The 20,468-nt window shown below is 45.6% G+C and overlaps 2 protein-coding genes across 3 annotated transcripts; both read left to right on the top strand.

Moving 5' to 3' along the window:
• Positions 1-688: 688 nt before the first annotated feature.
• Positions 689-6,192, top strand: LOC135823478 (uncharacterized). 2 transcript variants are annotated; one of them, XM_065336323.1, is made up of 5 exons: positions 689-984; positions 3,179-3,262; positions 3,743-3,856; positions 4,844-4,945; positions 5,489-6,192. In XM_065336323.1, the coding sequence occupies exons 2-5, from the start codon at positions 3,253-3,255 to the stop codon at positions 5,728-5,730; spliced, it is 468 nt and encodes a 155-aa protein (XP_065192395.1). In that variant the 5' UTR covers positions 689-984; positions 3,179-3,252; the 3' UTR covers positions 5,731-6,192. The 2 variants fall into 2 exon arrangements, with proteins under 2 accessions (XP_065192395.1, XP_065192396.1); XM_065336324.1 differs by lacking the exon at positions 689-984 and adding an exon at positions 1,296-1,430.
• Positions 6,193-11,766: 5,574 nt separating this feature from the next.
• Positions 11,767-19,992, top strand: LOC135823476 (uncharacterized). Its single transcript, XM_065336320.1, has 4 exons — positions 11,767-14,290; positions 15,035-15,095; positions 15,823-15,938; positions 19,183-19,992. Exons 1-4 carry the CDS (start codon positions 14,221-14,223, stop codon positions 19,647-19,649), a joined length of 714 nt encoding a protein of 237 aa, XP_065192392.1. The 5' UTR covers positions 11,767-14,220; the 3' UTR covers positions 19,650-19,992.
• Positions 19,993-20,468: the final 476 nt, after the last annotated feature.

The following is a 20,468-nucleotide window of genomic DNA, read 5'->3' as shown; positions in this document are numbered from 1 at the left end:
CGGATTCTGCTCGAAAAGGTGGCAGATTCTGCTCGAAAAGCAGTGAAATTGGCAGAACCATACAAACCTTATGGCGGGCAATTCCTCGAATTCTGCTCCATTTCTTTATCCACATACCAAACATGCATGAAACTTACCAGAAAAAGTACCGAATTCTGCCAATTTTTCTGCCGGCATTATCCGCCGGTGTCTATTATAGCCTCATCCGTCTTAGAATGAATTACTCGCATTTATAATACCCGCTATGAGAAGTTGAGAACTGAGAAGTTGAGAACTGAGAAGAAGAGTGACCCCTCCCTGTGGCGTACTGGGGTCGGGCCCGGGCGGAGGGAAGGAGAGGCACGCAAAACACTGTGACCAGATATGAACAGCGACCTGCATAATGCACTCCGTAGACTTTATACATTGAAGTTGCGTCTCAGCGATGCCTGGCTGTGGTTGCGGGGCTGCAAGACCATGACATAAACCATGACCATGAAGACCATGAATGGCATACAGACGATGGGTGCGGGTCCTGTCAAGACTCAGTCTCACTCTCAGAACACCAGGTGTTAGTGTACCCTTACCGGCGACTCGATTCAGGAGTCGCAAGTCGCGGTCGCCTAGGCCACATCAAACTGCGAGCCATCAAGCCAAAGCATCACCAGACATCTTCCCAGGCTTACAACTAGCGTAGAAAAGGGTAATGAAAGACTATCAATCGAAATTCTTACCTAGTTTGGTGCAGAGTTGCGTCCCAGGAGCTATTAGTGGTGATCTTCCACTCCTGACTTTTCTGGAACCTTCTACTGTGTACGTGTACGTGTACGTACGGTTAATAGTAACCTCGCTCTGATGCTGATACTAGTTATTGGCTTGTCCTCGCAGCACGAGACCTGGCATCGTCTCCTTCTCACACAGACAGCTTGTGGACCCATTCATTCTTCACAGGGTCAATGAAGTCGGTCGGATGCTCTCGCTTACAAGCAACACTCTTTTAGTCAGGTGAGCTTTTTATCAAAACAATACCATCCTATGAGTATAATATGTACCTTTCAGCTTCATTTTCATGTATAAGGCACATAGTTGTACTCGCTCGATTACTCGTTCGCTTATTCAAAGAGTGCTCGAGTCCTCAATTTAGCACTCGCTTCACCCTAAGTATATCGTTACCGTAATACCTTCTTCATCAGTTGAAAGGACCGTGATAGCTCATGCAGCGCTAAATTTGTATTAGAAACAGCCTCACACTTCCTGTGTTTATCTGCATTTGAAAATACTAGCACCAGTACATGATATGGGTACTCAAGGTCAGAGACAGACCTTAGTACATAATCAGTTGTCTGATGATTGCCTAACGGCATGAAACTCAGAGTTACAACCAACCTGAACGTCCTCCGCTGAGTCTGCTATGTACTAAGCTCTGCTCTGATATTGAGCACTCTCTGCAGGTCAGGGATCAACGGATTTGATATGGGTACTTGTAAAATAATTCCCTACATGTGTTTTGAAGTAAGAACTCGCACACTCCTCTAACGCAGCCAATTACACATTGCTCCGTACGAACATTTATACTGATTGGTCACGACACAGCGTTAAGTTAATATTACTCATTCACCAAAGTTTCGGGCTTCACCATCCACAATGGAAGGTTGAACAAGAGGACAACAGGGGAAACAACAAGCAGTGTGAACATACGGTGAAAGTGGTTGAATAGCCATCTATGCAACTCTGTTGCTGTTTGCTGTGCTGTACGGATGGAGCACAAATACAAAATGAAAGGTTTTAACCTTTCAAATAATCTACGTGGAGATAATAATTTTAATATACATGTAGCTATGAATAGGATGAAGGCCGCAGACATCACGCAACTACGTTACTTGTTCGACATGTACATGTATTTACTGTGTATTTTATAACAAAAATATTATTGAAAACCCATAATCGATTTTCTTGTTCCTATCATCAGTGGGAAAAATACGGAACTAAGGATACAACCAAAGAAACTGAAGTTAAGTACTGTAAATAGAAAGGTGTCAGAAATAACAACAAGATACAAGTGCAATAAAACCACTAGAGGAAACGCAAAAAGGTTTCACAGTAAATACATGTCGAACAAGTAACGTAGTTGCGTGATGTCTGCGGCCTTCATCCTATTTAACCTTTTTCATTTTGTATTTGTGCTCCGCCCGTACAGCAAAAACAGGATGGCAAAAGGAGCAAAATGGCAACACGCAGTGTGAATATACTGTGAAGGTGGTAGAATAGCCATTGCCAGCCACTGGCTATGCAACTCTGTTGTTGTTTGCTGTTTTGTACGGGCGGAGCACAGAGACACAATGAAAGGTTAAAGGGGAAGTATACCTTAAAATCAAATTTTCACCAGTTGTAGTCTTCTTGGTGCTGAGTCGAATGGTCTTGGTCCGAGGACGCTGAGACGCTCCCTTCCTCCTTTATTCCCAATCGAACTCGCGCACTTCCACCGAAACTGGGTAACTGCGCCCTACTAGATAGGGATTTGTATGGAAAAGTCATTAAAAACGCCGTTTCGTTCTTATAAAAGCACGGATAACCGCTATTGGTCCTTATGTTGTAGTCTTGTGGCCACTGAGTCGACTGGTTTTGGTCCGAAAAGGCTGCGATGCAGCGTTCGGCCCTTATTTCCAATCGAACACGGTTGAGTGAGCGGTCACGTGCCTGCAGAGTACATTTTTCACATCAAGATTCAACTCAAAGGTTCAAAGTAGGGAGTCGTAAGACTCTACTAAGAGGCTTTTACGACTCCCTGGTTCAAAGGTTCAACTCGAGTGACATAAACGGGCCCAAACAGGCTGTAAATGAGCACTTGACCGCTTACTCAACCGCGTTCGATTGGGAATAAGGGACGAATGCTGCATCGCAGCCTTTTCGGACCAAAACCAGTGTGGAAGAAACCCTGCACAGGAATAGTGATCAGATGATAAACTGTAATGTGCATGTACATGTATGTGAGACATGGTTAAACGAAAGTGTGAGTTTGGGGAGCAGACGAACTGGAAAGGTGTAGAAAGTGAGCGAGAGAGAGAGAGAGAGAGAAAGAGAGGGGGGGGGGGAAGAGAGACGGGACGTAGGAGGTGTATGTCTCAATTAAGATTGTCTACAAAACGCAATGGTGAATTCTTGCTCTGTTCATGTTCTCCCATGTGCGACATGTATTCAGGTGACAAATACGGAATGCTCCTGGCAACGATGACTGTCCTGCATGAATGAGAACGGGGTTGGAACAAAGTCGTCATGGCCGGAGGTTAGTACGCGACCACGTGACCATGTAACGCCTATCGGATATACATGTACATGTACATGTATATCCGTCTGGCTGTGCAGTGCATGGCTAATGGCCGATACGTGTTGTAGTCTGACAGCTCTGTCGAACTCCCAAGTCAGAGATACAAATCTCAAATCTTGACTGAGAAAAGTGACTAGACATGGCATCAGCAGTTTAGGTGGCGAACGTTTCTCATGGTTTGGCACTCTGGGGTACCTAAGTTTTCCTCGGCATTCATGTATGATGGACTTCATCAATTTTATCGCAATGGGCCGTTTTCGAATGTCGCTCCTATTTTTTATTAAGGAGATGAAATTTTATAGGGACAGACGGCACAGTTGTGCGTTTCAAATCACGCTAATATCAGATGGCGTGCACGATATCGACACAATCTGTGGACGATACATTGGTGTTCCTCTTCTGAATCACTACTCTCTGGCGGGTGCTTGATTTCTGCAGTCGATGATCCTGAAGAACTCGAGATGCATGTCAACAATGACGCGAGTCTGGCCAGTGATCAGGATCAGCAGCAGGCGGAGGACGACGATGACATCAGCATGGCGTCATCAATCAGTATGTGCTAGTGTCTCTAAACCGGACTTTGATGCAGTCGATAAATAATGTGGTAAAGACACACCTGGCAATATGGCGGTAAACACACGCCTACCCACACACGCTCTCTAGGCTGCAACGTTCTGGCACAGAGCTCTCCTTCTTACCGCCACCAATTTGATGCAGTCTAGGGTCCGGCGGATTCTGCCGGCAGAAAAATTGGCAGAATTCGGTACTTTCTCTGGTACGTTTCATGCATGTTTGGTATGTGGACAAAAAATGGAGCAGAATTCGAGGAATTGCCCACCATAAGGTTTGTATGGTTCTGCCAATTTCACTGCTTTTCGAGCAGAATCTGCCACCTTTTCGAGCAGAATCCGCCGGTCTCTAAATTGCAGTCCTACGTTCAATTAAAAAAATTGACAATCGGCATTGTTGGCACATGCTATACAATGTAATGTATAAGTCAAGGGTTACATGTACAAAATACATGCACATGTACATGTACAGTCAACTTTGCGTATAAAGACACTCGGTGGGGCATCAGAAAAGTGTCCTTATTCGTGAAGTGTCGTTATACCCGAAGTCCCATTATATGTATTACAGTTGGATGAGACCTTGCTCTGGGCATGGAAATTCTGTCGTTATTCGCGAATTGTCGTTATATCCGCAGTCGTTATTAACGAAGTTGACTGTATGTAAATGTAGGTTTCTAGAGCACAACACATGATTGTACTAGTCTTTGGATGCACAGACCAATACACACACACACACTCACGCACGCACACACACACATACACATACACACACACTCACGCACACACACGCACACGCACACACACACACACACACACACACACACACACATACACACACACACACGCAATGCAGCGCCTACACACTGTAGTTCTGCCTCAGCTTACAATAAACATCACATCATCATCCAGTGCTTCTTTCACTAATATAAATACTATCCCGGTGTTCGTGTTCTGTTACTGCCCTCACTAGGCTCATGGGGCTCCGAATGGAATGGGGAGGATAGAAAAACGGTGGCCGAGAGAAACAACATCCGGCTTCGGAAGACACGGGAACGACTAAAACGCATTGCTTGTAAGCTTCGTGGGCCTTTACATCAACTCAGTCACACTATAATACTTCGTGTGCTATTACTATTATAATACACTATGCTGTTGATAAGACCTTAGTACTATTTCTAGCTCATTTATACATGTACATGTATGTGTGTTACAATGGAGGTAATCCATGTGCTTTGCCTTTGGACGGAGAGTGCATCGAAGTGTAATGCCATGCCATGGGAAGGGATACTATGCATAAATACATAATATTCGAGTAGGTCCTATTGTGGGGTCGGAATCATGTCTGTACATAACACTCTGGATAGGGACATGCCTCTAAACCAATCTGACGCTATTGGACAGCGAACATCTACAGTGTATCGGTATGCCCATAAACCCGCTGACCATAGCATGACATTCACAGATCTGGCAAAACTAGAACCATGCGGTTTATATTTTTTTCCTTTCCCCTTGACTTGCTGAAATACGACACAAAAAAATTAAAAACATGTGACATACTCCCATGTACGGTCTTTAGTTGATAGCTGCCCGTAACTTCAATCTCGTATGTGCGCAGCTGCCTCGATCGGCTTCCTCTGCACTATGCTGGTTTTTTCCCTGTTCGGTGGACTGGCCTTGCTCATCCTCGGCTTGGAGGAGATCACGCCCAGGAGCAGCATGATCATCGGTATCCTGCTGATCTTCATCTTGCCGGCGGCGATTGGCGTTATGCAGTGTTGTCTGTGCATGGTGACCACAAAGCGACTGGACTTGATTGATACGGAAGAGCTTCACAATAACTGCGTGATCGAGCATTGAGGTGCTTGCATCTGCCTGGCTTTGCTCGGTAATAGCTTCTAACTGTCCACCAATATACATGCAGACTGTGCATAGAAATGTGCTCCCAATAACGCCTGTCTACATGATATCTGTGACAGAAATTCTTTAGATGCATAGCCCCTTGAGTACACGACCACCACCGCCACAAGACACCTTTTCACATGTAGTTTATCGGATTTCAGATTCTTCTAAGGCCAACCGTTGATGTAGAATAAGCTCTGGTGATATCAAAGTGTCTGATAAACATGCAATGCATGCTGTAGCGCAGTATACTTCCTATCATAATACATAAACGTAGGTGTTATCTGGAGTGATGTGAGTGTCAGCTTGAGTTCTTCATTGTGATCATACCCCAAGGACTATTTGTACTGTGAGGTTTGCATAATGTGAGCGCATCTGGTTGGTTGGTTTGTTGGTATATTTTAGTTTACTTCGCCAGAATGAACAGGCATTGCTGCCTTCTTTCCTGGACAAGTGGATTCTCCAAGCTCTCACAAAAAGACGAAGAAAGGAAAGAAATAATTATTACATGAGAGTGTATGCACATGTATAAAGTTGCTTGGCCACACAACCCCAGTATAGTCCCAGTCTCCTGAGGATTGCTTTTCAGCATGACACTCGTAAGTAGAGACATTTAATCACTTTTTGTTCCGCCGGATTTTCGTTTGTAAAGTTGCTTGGATGTACACGTACACCAAGATTGAATAATCTCCCTGAGAGCTCAGCGGATTTGACTCTTGTTTCTACCTATTTGAAAGTTTAAAAAAAATTATCCTGTTGACAGTAGGGGCAGAGATAAACTGAAGACTGTGCATCGGTTAGGGCTCATGATAATAATAATAATAATAATAATAATAATAATTTTTTCTAACGATGTGAACGGTTGCACTTTCTGAGCTCTGATGAGCAGAGCTTCCTTAGCGTTGCTCAATGGCTCGTCCGCTCAGGAAATTGAACGTTTTGTTCATTGTAATACTTATTTCAATAATGGATGGAAATGGGGGCCAGGGGGCCCGGAGAAAGCGCTGGTCGGAGGAGGAAGTGAGAGTGTTGGCTGAGTGCTACGCAATTGCGACGCCTGGAGGTGTCCAGTCTCGTGGGTACATGCGACGGATGCACGATGCTTGGTGTGGCAGGGGCCTGGAGAGACAGGTAAGCGAGGTAAATTTGGCCAACCAGTTGCGAGAAATTCGGAAGAGCGGACGACTCTCCTCCGCCGATGTCGAGGCCATTCGTCAGCAGTGCACGGCAGAAGAACCAGCAAGGACGGAGACCAGTCCAGAGGCGTCTCGGGATGTGCTATGTGAGGAAGCCATGGTGACTGGAGCGCTAGGCGACCGTGGCCTGGCGGGGTGCTGCGGTGGGGCTGGTGCTTCTCCTACTGCTAGTACTACTAGTGCTACTACAGCTAGTGCAGTTGCTGCTGCTGCTGGTGCGACTACTGCTGCTGACGTGACACCGCATGGCCAGGCTGTGTGCGCTTGTGCATGTGGAAGCAGTTCACCCCACGGTACGTGTACATGTGAGTTACCTAGTACTAGTGATGACAGTGATGACAGTGATGATGTGGCGTGTGGTGTTGAACCCAATCTACCGACTGTAGAAAACGCCACCAACACTGATGCTGAGCAGTACAACCTGGAAGATGAGCTGCTGCCCAAGGAGATTAGTGATGTAACGGAGGAGTTAGAGAAGAGGTATCGTGCAGAGGTCGTGGCCGACATGGCACAGCGACAATGCCTCCCTAATCCAACAAAAAAGCATGTACAAAATAAATTATTATACAGTGTTACCGCCATGGTCAACTCTCAGCTCAGGCTTGTGTGTCGCCGGCTATTTCCTGATGGTGAGGCGTCGCTCCATGAGATCAATTGCCTCGTGTATGCTGGTGCTTGCGTTTGCATATCGACTATCCAAGGCAGTCAGAATCATCCGACTGGCAATGCCAAGCAAAACGGAAGTGACAAGGACCATCCGCCGCAGTGGCAGATCCGATTGACAAAGGAAATCGATCAACTCCGCTCGGATGTTTCCCGACTCACCAGCATGCTACGATATCCATCGGAGAAACATCATGACTTCTGGAGGAGATATGAAGTTGAAGTCGGAAACACAGACGAGTTGGAAATGAAGCTACAGGGAAAGAAAGATCGACTTCTTGCGCTAGCAGCCAGGATGCGCCGATACCGAGAAAATGAAAAGGCCAAAAAAGCCAACAAAATGTTCCAAATGAATGAGCGTGCTTTCTACCGGACGCTTCGGGAGCCTGCACACCCTGTTAGTGGTGCTTCAAATCGATTGGAGACGCCGCAATTTCCAGAGGCGGGTGAAGCCACCGAATTCTGGAGTGATCTTCTGTCTACACCTGCGCCGTTCACCGCTGGTGAGTGGTATGTAAGGCAAGCAGAATATTATGAAGAACACGTCCCTGTGCAGAGTAGCGCAGTTATCACCCAGGACATCCTGGCTGACTGCCTGCGCAAACTAGCCTTGTGGAGGGCTCCGGGCCATGACAAGTTGCATGGGTACTGGTGGAAGAGGCTGACAAGCCTGCACTCTTACCTTCGGAGAGCCTTCCAGAGGGTGATAGATGGCCACAGTGACATTCCGGGATGGTTGACGTCTGGCGCTACTACTCTCCTTCCTAAGACTTCTCCACCTTCGGCAATGCCCAAAGATTATAGACCAATTACGTGTCTTCCGATACAGTACAAGCTCTTTACCGCCGCCATATCGAAGATTATGTGGCAGCACATCAATCAACATGAAATACTTGCAACGGAGCAGCGCGGTTGTGCAGCAGCTGGTCTTGGTTGCAAGGAGCACCTGATGGTGGATAAGATGATTCTGGAGGATGCCCATACGAAAGGGCGAAATCTGGTCATGGCATACCTGGACTTCAAAAAGGCATTTGATAGTGTGTCGCATGAATGGATTCTACATGCTTTGACGATGTATCGATTCCACCCGTCTTTGATCACAACTATTGCTCGTAGCATGCGGAACTGGAGAACGACAATGCACATATGCGACCAGGGAAGATGCAGGGTCACTACCGGCAACATTTCAATAAGAAGAGGCATATTTCAAGGTGACACATTATCCCCGTTACTGTTTTGCCTGGCGCTAAACCCAATCAGTTTTGAGCTCAACCGATTGCCTTTGGGATACAGAGTCAGCTGCAGAGACGCCGAGTTGTCTATCAATCACTCTTGGTACATGGACGACATTAAACTCTATGGGAAAACTACAAAGGATGTGACTACCCTCGTGTCTACCGTGTGTGGCGTTGGTGATGACATCGGCATGAATCTCAACCCGGCCAAGTGTGCCGTGCTGCACGTCAGGAGAGGAAAACCAGATGAAGGATTCTCTATCCAGGTTGGCGATGAGACCATTGCAGAGTCGCTACGACTCAATGAAACATACAAGTACCTTGGAGTAGTGCAAGCAGCCATGATACCTCACCCGAAGCTCAAGACGCAACTCACTGCAGAATACAAAAAGAGATTGTATTTGCTTCTTAACAGTGGATTGAATGCGCGAAACATGATCAAGGCCATCAATACGTATGCTCTGCCGGTTATGACATATAGTTATGGAATCGTAAATTGGACCGAGGCTGAAATCAAGACCACAGATCGAGTGACAAGATCAGCCTTGACTGCGTCTGGATTTCACCACCCCAAAGCCTCAGTCAACAGGCTCTACATGAAGAGGGGAGATGGAGGCCGGGGCTTGGTCTCTTGTGAGGATATGCACGGCCGGAGCATGTGTGGCCTGGCCCGCTACATGAGTACCAGCCCAATAGACAGAATAAGCCTGCTTTATCAGTATCATCAACAAAAACCTACAACAAAAAGCCACTCAATAACTGCAAAGGCCGCTAAGTTCCTGTCGAGTTTGGATCTGCCAGCAGCTGGACCAGCTTTACCCAATAAGCATACCATTAAACAAGCGTGCGCTGAGCGAAAATCCAAAACACTTTCCACTATGCCGCTGCATGGGAGATATTGGAGCCGATTGGAGGAGAATCGCCTAGATAAGGAGCTTACCTTCATGTGGTTGAAATCAAGGACACTGAAACCTTCAACTGAAGGCATGATTATGGCAGCACAAGACCAATCCCTCAAAACGAAAAATTACCAATACGCCATAATGAAGTCAATTCCTCGAACTGATGCCAATTGCAGGCTTTGCAAGGGCAGCTTAGAAACAATTGACCACATTGTCAGTGCCTGCCCAGTTCTTGCTCGGACCAGTTACATTGAACGACATAACCGGATAGTAAAGTATGTGCACTTCGAAATGTGTAAAGCACGAGATCTACCTACTGGTGCTTCACGATTCGACCACCAGCTCAAGGCATTGGTCAAGAGTAATCAGTATCGCCTCTATTGGGAGTATTCGGTCCCAACTGACCTGAAACTATCAGCAAACAGGCCCGATCTGCTCCTTGTTGATGACAAGGAGCGCATCGCCTACATTATAGACATCAGCGTTCCTGGTGAGAACAACATCAATAAGAAAATGGCTGAAAAGCGCTCGAAATATTATGATTTGAAGCGGGAGATTTCGAGGATTTGGTCCCTCAACCAGGTTGACGTGGTCCCTGTGGTTGTCGGTGCCCTGGGAGGCTTGGTGGGGGAGACTCCTCAATGCCTTCGGACTGTGCAGGGAGGAGACCTGGCTATTGTGCAACAGGAGGCTATACAAGGTTCGATTAAAATACTGAGAACTATCCTTAACATGTAGATGCACCTCTGCTGCGTTTGCATGTTCAATAGCTAAGAGACTTGAATAACGACTGATAAAGACTGATATTTCCTTTGTTACTACTCCCTTCATTGGTTGATGTATTTTGCCTGTCGCTGCAAATTCTTCATTATTGTTTTGATGTTGGAGTTCGGATTGAGTTTCTTTCCTTTCTTCCTCTTCCTTCAACTAGTTCTTGTCCCTTTGGTTTTTAGGTTTTATTTATTTATTTATTTTTGTTTTTGTTTTTTCACTTTCTTTTTGCTGTCCCACCCATGGAAATATTTCCCGGTGGGTCTGGCTTATCGCCTTCGAAAGAAGTGAATAAAGGAGAAATAATAATAATAATAATAATAATAATAATAATAATAATAATAATAATAATGTAGAAGAGAAAAGGACATATCGATACGAGTTAAGAGTAACTCTCCATCACTGTAACATGATACTATATACAGTCAGAAAGTGCAATAACTAGGCACAAAACTGACAGAGTACTGAAACATTCGACGTCCTGACACCTAGCTTCAACACATCTCCGTAGCGCTAACCGACAGCCTTCCAACTTGGAAGGTTCAAGGTTATGGAAAGACCAAAGAGGGGAAGGCAAGCGCAACGAAAACGAGCAAAAGCTACAGTCCCAACGGAACAAAGAATGTCGATTGTTACTGGACGATGACGATGACGAGACCAGTACGATATTTGACAACTGTGAAACAACTTGTTTTGTAGTCAACTAGTCCATCACAATGTCATGCATGAGGAGTACTGTAGGAGTTTGGCTTTCGGCTTGTACAATTCGTTTTCGCAAAGCTTCCCTTTCTTTATTTATCTTTGACATTTAGGACCCACCCAAGTTGGGTGGTGTGCTGCTTTGCTGCTTCGAATTGTAGTTAGACCGCTTTGTCAAATATCGTACTGGTCTCGTCATCGTCCAGTAACAATCGACATTCTTTGTTCCGTTGGGACTGTAGCTTTTGCTCGTTTTCGTTGCGCTTGCCTTCCCCTCTTTGGTCTTTCCATAACCTTGAACCTTCCAAGTTGGAAGGCTGTCGGTTAGCGCTACGGAGATGTGTTGAAGCTAGGTGTCAGGACGTCGAATGTTTCAGTACTCTGTCAGTTTTGTGCCTAGTTATTGCACTTTCTGACTGTATATAGTATCATGTTACAGTGATGGAGAGTTACTCTTAACTCGTATCGATATGTCCTTTTCTCTTCTACATTTATTTATGGCTCAACATCCGAGTTTCAAATAATAATAATAATAATAATACCACAGCACGCGTAATAATATAATTATGTGGGTATAATTATACGTTCCGCTTCTGTCCTATCTCCTATGATCAAATTCCATTATCAAGGTAATTATTAACACGGCGCACTGATGACCTGTGACGCCAGATCATGGATTGTCGGCCAGATTTCTCCATGTAGGCTTGTCCAGAGCGATGGCCCTCACATTCCCCAGCTGACTGCTGCGCTTCAAGTCGATGTTCCTCCTCTGTAAGTCGCTTGTGATGCGCGTCGCAATGGATGTCCTTGGACGTCCACGCCCAGCCTTGGCATCTCCCGCAAAATAGCCCGTCAGCGCGATCCATGGCGGCGCATCCCTGTCCATACGGAGAATATGGCCGGTTAGCTGCCATCTTCTCCTGTCCACGATGTCAGATAGTGGTTCCGTGTTGCACCTCTCATACAGCTCAGTATTTGATATCCTGGCTGGGTAGACTATGCCAATGAGGGCTCATGATTGCTACATTGTATATCAACGCTTGCACTACGTGAAGACAAACACTGCAACAGTTTACACTTGCCTTCGCGAGGTTCCTCATCATGTTTTACCAATTAGCCACCGTGTATGGCACCTGGGCCACCACCTGTTTTCATTCCTGTTATTACACATTGGGCGCTTTCGATTACACGCATTTCGGTCAATTCTAGAATTAGTTATTGTTGATGCACAGTTCGATTACACAAAAAGTGACAAATCCCGTCGTTAGAATTGATTTTATCCAATTCCGTCGAATCCATCAATTCTGAAGAGAAGGCGGAATTTCTCTAATTCTGGCGCCAGAATTGCACTGTCGGTGTGTTACCGGTTTGGTCATGACTCAAGCGCGCGAAGAGCCTCCCTGGCCGGCGTGTGCGCGATGCTAGGTCCACGTGCGCGCGATCGATCGCGAGGGTGTACGTGATCTTTTTGCGATTCATCAATTTCGTTTGTGACATGACATGAATAAAATGCGTTGTGAATTCCAGTCGTTCGTTTACAAGTCCGGAATACGCTCATTCTGGTCATTCCAGAATAAAAAAAACAGTTCCAGAATTGTGTAAACGTGTAATCGAAAGCGCCCATTGTACAGTAAAACCTGTCAAGGCGACCACTCGGATAAGGCGACCACCTGTCCTAGAAGACCACTGAAACCAGGACCAAGTGATGCTATTTCCAGTCAATAACCCTGGATAAGGAGACCACCTGGTAACAGACACCACGTTTTGAAGGTCCCGTGAGCGGTCGTCTTAGACAGGTCTCACTGTATTTCCCAACCTATTGTTGGGTTACTCTCCCTCTCCATTCCCATCACGTATAAATGTGCACACTGTCAAGAAAGACCAATGAGCGGAGTGGGTGAAAACAGCAAAAGAGAACATGAGAAGGACGCACATGTAGCAACATCAATGATGACAGCATAGGTTGCCACTTCTCTCCGCTATCAGGCTTGGTATTGACGACACCCTGATATTGATACATGCATCGATAATAATGTTGCATTGGCTGCACCTTAGTCCAGAGTCGCTCAGGCCGGATGAGCTTCTTTTGATCCCTGCTGGGTGTGTGTACGGTGACTGGTGTTTCTCCGAACAGTAGCCAATCAAGCAGTTTATCTCAATATTGGTTCATCATACAATGAATGTTTTCAGCCATAAAGAAGGGAAAAAGAAACAAAAAACAGTTGCAACTTTCGTGATGAGTCCATCCCACACTTTGGTAGTTCTTTGACCCTCAGGGATCAGGTCATGATATTCCACACCCTCCTACTATGACATACACCAGCTCCAGCACCTGACAGTGACACTGATACGTGTCAAGATAAGGCCAAAAACTACAGCCTGCTGACAGTGCCTTTGATCCGCGCTCTATCTCCTAGCTAATGCTTCGTTTGGTTGTGTTGTCACATATTATAGTCATGTATATTGGCTGATGACCATCACCCCCTCAGTCTGCGAGGCATACAATTTTAGAATCGTATCGTATCGCGTACAACCGCATTCCGTGTTGATCGACAGCAGGTGGCAAAAAATAGGGCTGGTGGTATTTGTAAAAGATATTGTCATACGATCACCATATGCACCAACTGGTGAGTCAACAAGATGCCCTTATGACGCCAGTAATGAAAGCCAGAACCTGTCAACCTGACAAACACGGACCGCATGCATGTACCGTCCTCGCCTGGAGTCACTGAGCAAGCAGCAGCTAATATCGCCAAGCAGCCTGCTATCCTTGCCTAGAACTCTAGCACTACGCTCGTTGGCTCAGGAACCGAGGAGATGAGCGGTGACATTTCTTTGTGAGAAATTGGCTATCCGTCGGAGGTTTGTGTGTTCTAGTAACCTCTCAAACGGTGCGATTATTCATTTGGATGCCGGAGCTGCTGCGACTCGGTGAAGCAAAATCGCTCTACTAGCTCCCATGCCATTTGCCCGCACCTAAGCATGGTTCCCATCACAGTTTCAATGGAGAGAAAGGCGCTGCATTCAATGGACGCAGAGTCCGACGTGCCCAGTAAGTTTCCAGTGAACTGCATAGAGTGCTAGTAGCCCGATCACGAAATGCAATCGATCTCATGTTCTCGGCGTGTATGTATCGGTATGTGTGCATGCTGGTGATTAGGAATGTCTCTTTGGAACCGCGCAAGTTTGTAAACTGCCTGTCATGTTACTGAAAACAATACAAAACATGTTACTGAAAACTGAGAGTCCATGACTGAACTAGTATTATCACCTCCTGCTTTTGTTAATTTAAGTCGCAGGTATATTGGTGTACTTCAAAGTAGGTGGAACTTTCTTTTATCTGATTCCGGTGACGCGGGTCCCCCACACCAAGCACGCCTGTCTGCCGACTATTCATGCATTACACTTGAGTGCACAGTGCATTTTCTCAGGCATTTTAATTATAATCTTTCTGACAAGGGCCACAAAGATCATGATAGCTACCACTGCCGGGTCGGCAACAATGCAGTTGATGTGGTTTTCAGTCCTTTTGGAGCCATGTTTCACCCATCTTAGGCAGGCAGGCATAGTGCCATAAATATTAAATTTTGGTGGGATACCATCATTGAGAAACAGAGGACGCCAGGTTCACTGTGTGGTGGATCTGATCACCTCACCTCCCAACAATTCAGGAGCTGCATCTGCGCCTTTGATCCCATGGGGGCGATGGCGTTCCTACGGATGCGGAAAGCTCCATCTAACTGAGTGTAACGCGAACTGTGATTTTTTCACTTCTCTTTGTTATACGGATGTACAGCTTTGCCAGCAAAGACTGGGCCACCCGAGGGGAAGACTCGCGTTACATCAACTTCCAGCTACAGTCAACTTCGCTAATAACGACTGCGGATATAACGACAATTCGCGAATAACGACCGAATTTCCATGCCCAGAGCAAAGTCCCATCTAACTGTATACATTTAACTTCGGATATAACGACTATCTGAATAACGACAATTCGCGTATAGCGACATGCTTTTAGTGCCCCGTGGTCATATTCACTGTTTGAATAACGACTTTCTGGGCTTTTGACAGCTATTTCAAGTACCTGTCAGTCAAGTACATGTACCTGTCATGCAGAAGTACCAGAACCTATGGTGCACTGGTGATGGATATTATTGCACACATGCAATGCAAGAAAATGCAGCCAAGGGGGGGGGGGCTTTTGCTTCCTTTTCTATGTTGGCTTCAAAATTGTTGGATTTACCAGCACACCTATATGTATACAATGTACATGTAGTTGTACATGATTGTACAGTAATCATCATACATGTACATGTCTCTGGCCCTGTAGATGGCTCAAAAAGGCATATTTTTCAATTGATTTCCCTTGCATATTGAATTTTTAGTTCCTTTCAACTGCAATATGAAAATAAAGTACACATTGACATAGAGCAAGAAAAGAGCTTGATTTTGATATGCATATCATACTATACAAAATATGGGTTCACATACATTCAAATGGGACTTCGGTTATAAGGACACTTCGCGAATAAGGACACTTTTCTGATGCCCCGCCGAATGTCGTTATTGGCGAAGTTGACTGTATTTCCCTACCCCGCTGTATGCCAGCGTTAGACTGGCCAGTGGCAAGCTTGCTCCGGTGTCTCCGGTGTACCGAACACACAATGCTCACGACTCGGGGAACGGTGGGAGAACATTTGGTAAGCAACCTATTCCGTTAAGTTGTCTTTTGGCTAATGTTTGTGACGATTTAGTGTACATGAGACTTTGGTCCATTACCTATAGCTCGTCACATGGTGGCGTCTTGCTGTCCAAATTATCGCAGTACTCCATCCAACCGGTATTACATGACTGTGTAAGGCACTTATTAATAGTTTGATGGGATGGCAAAAAAATGGCGATGGGTGGTAAATTACTGAATTGACTCAGAAAACCAGGGTTTCTTTTTCAAACATTTTGAAAAAGAAAACCCTGGTTGTCTGAGTCAACTGTTATTTAATAACAATCAAGCAGTGGGTCTCACCAAGCTGTACCAAAATATAAAAAACTGAGTAAGAAAATGACACATGGGTATTTGTAACGTGTACCGAAATACTTGCCCCTTTTGATCATGTCTTGATCCGGTACAGTACTGGTTCGAATTATATTACCGTATTTCCCCGATTATACATGTAGGTCGCACCTTTTTACACTAAAAATCAAGTGTGAAAAAGGGGGTGCGACTTACAATCGAGCATGACTTACTACTGAAGTCAATATCTCAAAACAATATTGCTCAAACATAGAAATGGGGGTGCGACTTATAATTGGGTGTGACCTATAATCGGGGAAATACGGTATCTTTCATTCGTCCCTCTTTACATCTGAACTTTGTACTGTTGAGGCAATGAACTGAACTCTAATAAAACCAACCAACCGACAAACCCAACACACTGGTTCAATAGAGAGTTACCGGATCACTTGATACGCTACACGGGGTGGAGTGTTTTGTAAAGGGGTACAAGTTCTTCCACCCCCGGAGGATGTTGTTGTTGTATACTTTATTTATAGCGAAAATCAAAACAGGCATAATGCCTAATAACAATGGAACCACTGTGAACAAAGATTTAAAGGATATTGTGGACAAAGAAGAGATAGAATGTGAAGAAGAGGTTGGTGCGACTTCGGCGATAATAACACACACTTCCCCAAAGAAGAAATAGGAAAAAGAAAGAAAACAAAACGGAAGTTGGTTGTAACGAACATACTACAAGTATATCAATCCAGAGAGCTATGGAGAACCTACGTAGCTGATAATGTATACTGCAAGGCTTGAGATTTGAAATCCAAATACCTATTTGAACATTCTGCTTCTGACGGCAATCTGTTCCACATAATGGCTCCAGCGTGAGTTAGGCACTTAGCAGGACAGGCAGTGCTAGCAGGTGGAACCACAAGCAAGTTGCTTTGGCATCCTCGAGTGCGGGTTGAGGGCATGACAGCAAAAAAGGACTGAAATAGTGTGCCACATGCACCATGCAAACATCGTCAGATGAAACAAAACATATTCAAGTGCACAGAAACCTGTAGATCATATACATGCATTCGATTTAGCAGGGGAGCAGTGCTGGTCCACGGTCGAGACTTGCAGACTGCCCGAGCGGCACATTTGAACAGCCTGTGTAGCCGTTGTTCCTGAGCAACTGACAAATGCGGGTAGTAAGTTAGTAACTAAGGCCACGCCGTTTTTTTCTATGTTTCGAGTCACCTTATTCGATGAAATCAATGAGGGAGGGCGAAAAAATAATAAAAAAGCCATCGAAAAAAACAGTGTACGTGCATTGCATTTGTGTACAGTGAAGCGACGCGGCACTGTTCATGTACATGTATATTGACATGAATACATGAGTGTATCCCCTCTGCCATGCTTGTGGTCCAAACACAGGCGGCATGATGATTGTCTGACTTGCGGCCCAGCTTATTGCACACACGTGTACATGTACATGTGTGTGAGCTCAGTAACATTTTACGGTTTTCTGGGTTTGCATTAAATTTGTATTCATTTTCAACAAAAAAATTGTTCCGTTTTTTAATTTTTTTTAAACTCCGGCTGTGAAATACATGCGCGCGGGGGACGCGAAACATAGATAAAAAACGGTGTGGCCTAATAGAAGAATAAGAAAATTCTTGCAAAATGTTAGATCTAAAGTAGGTGACTCGGCATGGATATGGCAGCCAGGAAGCATGTGGGAGCGGGACAACAATGATTTCGCAGGCAACGCGACGAGCAACATGGTCCGGGAGGATGTATTGTTATATTGTGCTGGATTTGTTTTACATGTACACAGACGCGTGCCCAGTATGGGTTCCTGGTTGCCCGGAACCCCCCCCCCCCCCTTTTTCGCTCAATATGCAGGATTTTGCTTCATTTTTTGAAATTTTTCCCGGGGGAAGCCCCCGAACCCCCCCCCCCCCTTGAAGGGCACCGACGCACGCGCCTGCATGTACATGCCTCTCTAGTGTACCAGGCTGCTCCATGAGTATGACCACAATGGGGGATTAGCTTGTTGTGTGGTCTTGCTGTGGATCTCTATTGGTCTCCAATTGCCTTTGAGTAGACATGTACATGTACATACAGTCAACTTTGCGTATAACGACACTCGGCGAGTCATCAGGAAAGTGTCCTTATACCCCTAGGTCTCATTAAATGCACTACAGTTAGAAGGGACTTTGCTCTGGGCATGGAAATTCTGTCGTTATTCGCGAATTGTCGTTATATCCGCAGTCGTTATTAGCCAAGTTGACTGTACATGTACAGTGCTGCCCGATGAAATCCAGTCGATGCACTCACTGTGTGTACGCGCTGGGCATTGCGCGGCCCTAGACCTGCGAACACTGGGCTGCGAAATGGTGCACGGTGTAAACTTGAGTGCCGTGGCTGGATTTCATTGAGTGTCGCGGCTGGATTTCATTGAGTGCCGCGGCTGGATTTCATTGAGTGCCGCGGCTGGATTTCATTGAGTGCCGCGGCTGGATTTCATTGAGTGCCGCGGCTGGATTTCATTGAGTGCCGCGGCTGGATTTCATTGAGTGCCGCGGCTGGATTTCATTGAGTGCCGCGGCTGGATTTCATTGAGTGCCGCGGCTGGATTTCATTGAGTGCCGCGGCTGGATTTCATTGAGTGCCGCGGCTGGATTTCATTGAGTGCCGCGGCTGGATTTCATTGAGTGCCGCGGCTGGATTTCATTGAGTGCCGCGGCTGGATTTCATTGAGTGCCGCGGCTGGATTTCATTGAGTGCGGCGGCTGGATTTCATTGGGTGCCGCGGCTGGATTTCATTGAGTGCCGCGGCTGGATTTCATTGAGCAAGACTGTACATGTAGGTGTGGCCGGCGTTTAACCATCGCACTAAGCTGCTAGGGACACTTTTTGCCTGTTTTCTTTCTTCGTCTGTTTCTTCACAGAGGTTCTCGTGATACTGGCAGTTGTTCTATTGGTTGTAGGGGGTGTGGCACTGCTCGTTGCTGGCCTGCTTATTCACCAAATGTGGCTGGTGGGAGTTGGAGTTGTTCTGATGGTCGTTCCACCATTCGCCTTTTTCAACGTCGTCAGTATCTACTCCAGAAGGTCTCTTCAAGAGAAGGTAGCGCCAGCAGGGTACGACGCCAACTTGGCCAGCGTGTCTGATCCTACCAAGAGCACACTGCCTGCTGCCCGCAGAGTTCTCTTCATGACGCTGGATTCGAAGCCTGTTGTCGATGACGTGTTCGCTATGTCGCCGAGCGAGACGGAGAAAATCAGTTTGGCCACGGGAACAAGCTATGAGAAACGATCGCCACGTCCATTTGCTACGCCAGATCCTGCCCAATCTACGTCTACAATGCCAGGAGCCGTTTCAAACCTGGGCCTTATACCAGAGCAAGTGGAATGAGTGTAGGTCGAGGACATAAAACAGCACAAATATTCCAAATTTTGATTTTCACAAATTGCCGACATATGATTATTATAAACTTGAGATAAACTCTGCTTGACTGCGTTCACAATTTTGATCATTTTTCAAGACTTTTGCCTTTAATATAAGTTCCTATCTATCTTAGCTTGACCTACCACGACGAAGTTCTGAAAACGATTCACTGTTTTATTGGTACTCGAGATGCCCACTATATTATCAATAATCATCACTGTGCCATTTGTGGTGAACACAATCATCTTTTTTTCTTTTCTTTTCTTTTTTACAACGACCACAGCTCACAGGGAAAGACAAACAAATTGCATATTGGGAGCATAGTGATGGTGAGGCTTTTTGCCCTCTGCCGACCTGAAGTCTCGACGTCATGGGGACATACAACGCACCAAATAGAAAGAAGAAGGAACAAATGAAAGGAGTGACAGGTGTACATGATACGAACTGTTAGGAGGAGAGACAGGACATTTGAAGGAGGATTATGGTTGGACAATCATGAAAACTCTTTTTTTTCATTCAGAAAATACAAAGGAGCTGCAAGACGTAAGGGGTTGTGCAATCATGCATCTGTTGATTAATTGTTAGTGAGTGGGGGAGTGGGGATTGGAAGAGGCTGGTGCATTCTAAAATTCCTTATACAGTCAGACCTCGTTTAATCGCACACATCCGTTTTCCACAACAAAATATTCGGATAGATGAGGGAACCAGATAATCATCAAACACACATGCTGTACGTATGCATGGCATATGCTGTACTCGGTGCCCAACGATTTCTTCTGGATAGTG

The sequence above is a fragment of the Sycon ciliatum genome, chromosome 8, assembly GCF_964019385.1.
Source record: "Sycon ciliatum chromosome 8, ocSycCili1.1, whole genome shotgun sequence".
In the NCBI taxonomy this organism is placed as follows: Eukaryota; Metazoa; Porifera; class Calcarea; order Leucosolenida; family Sycettidae; genus Sycon; species Sycon ciliatum.
The sequence above is the reverse complement of the archived record's forward strand: the minus strand, read 5'-3'. Positions and strand labels throughout refer to the sequence as shown.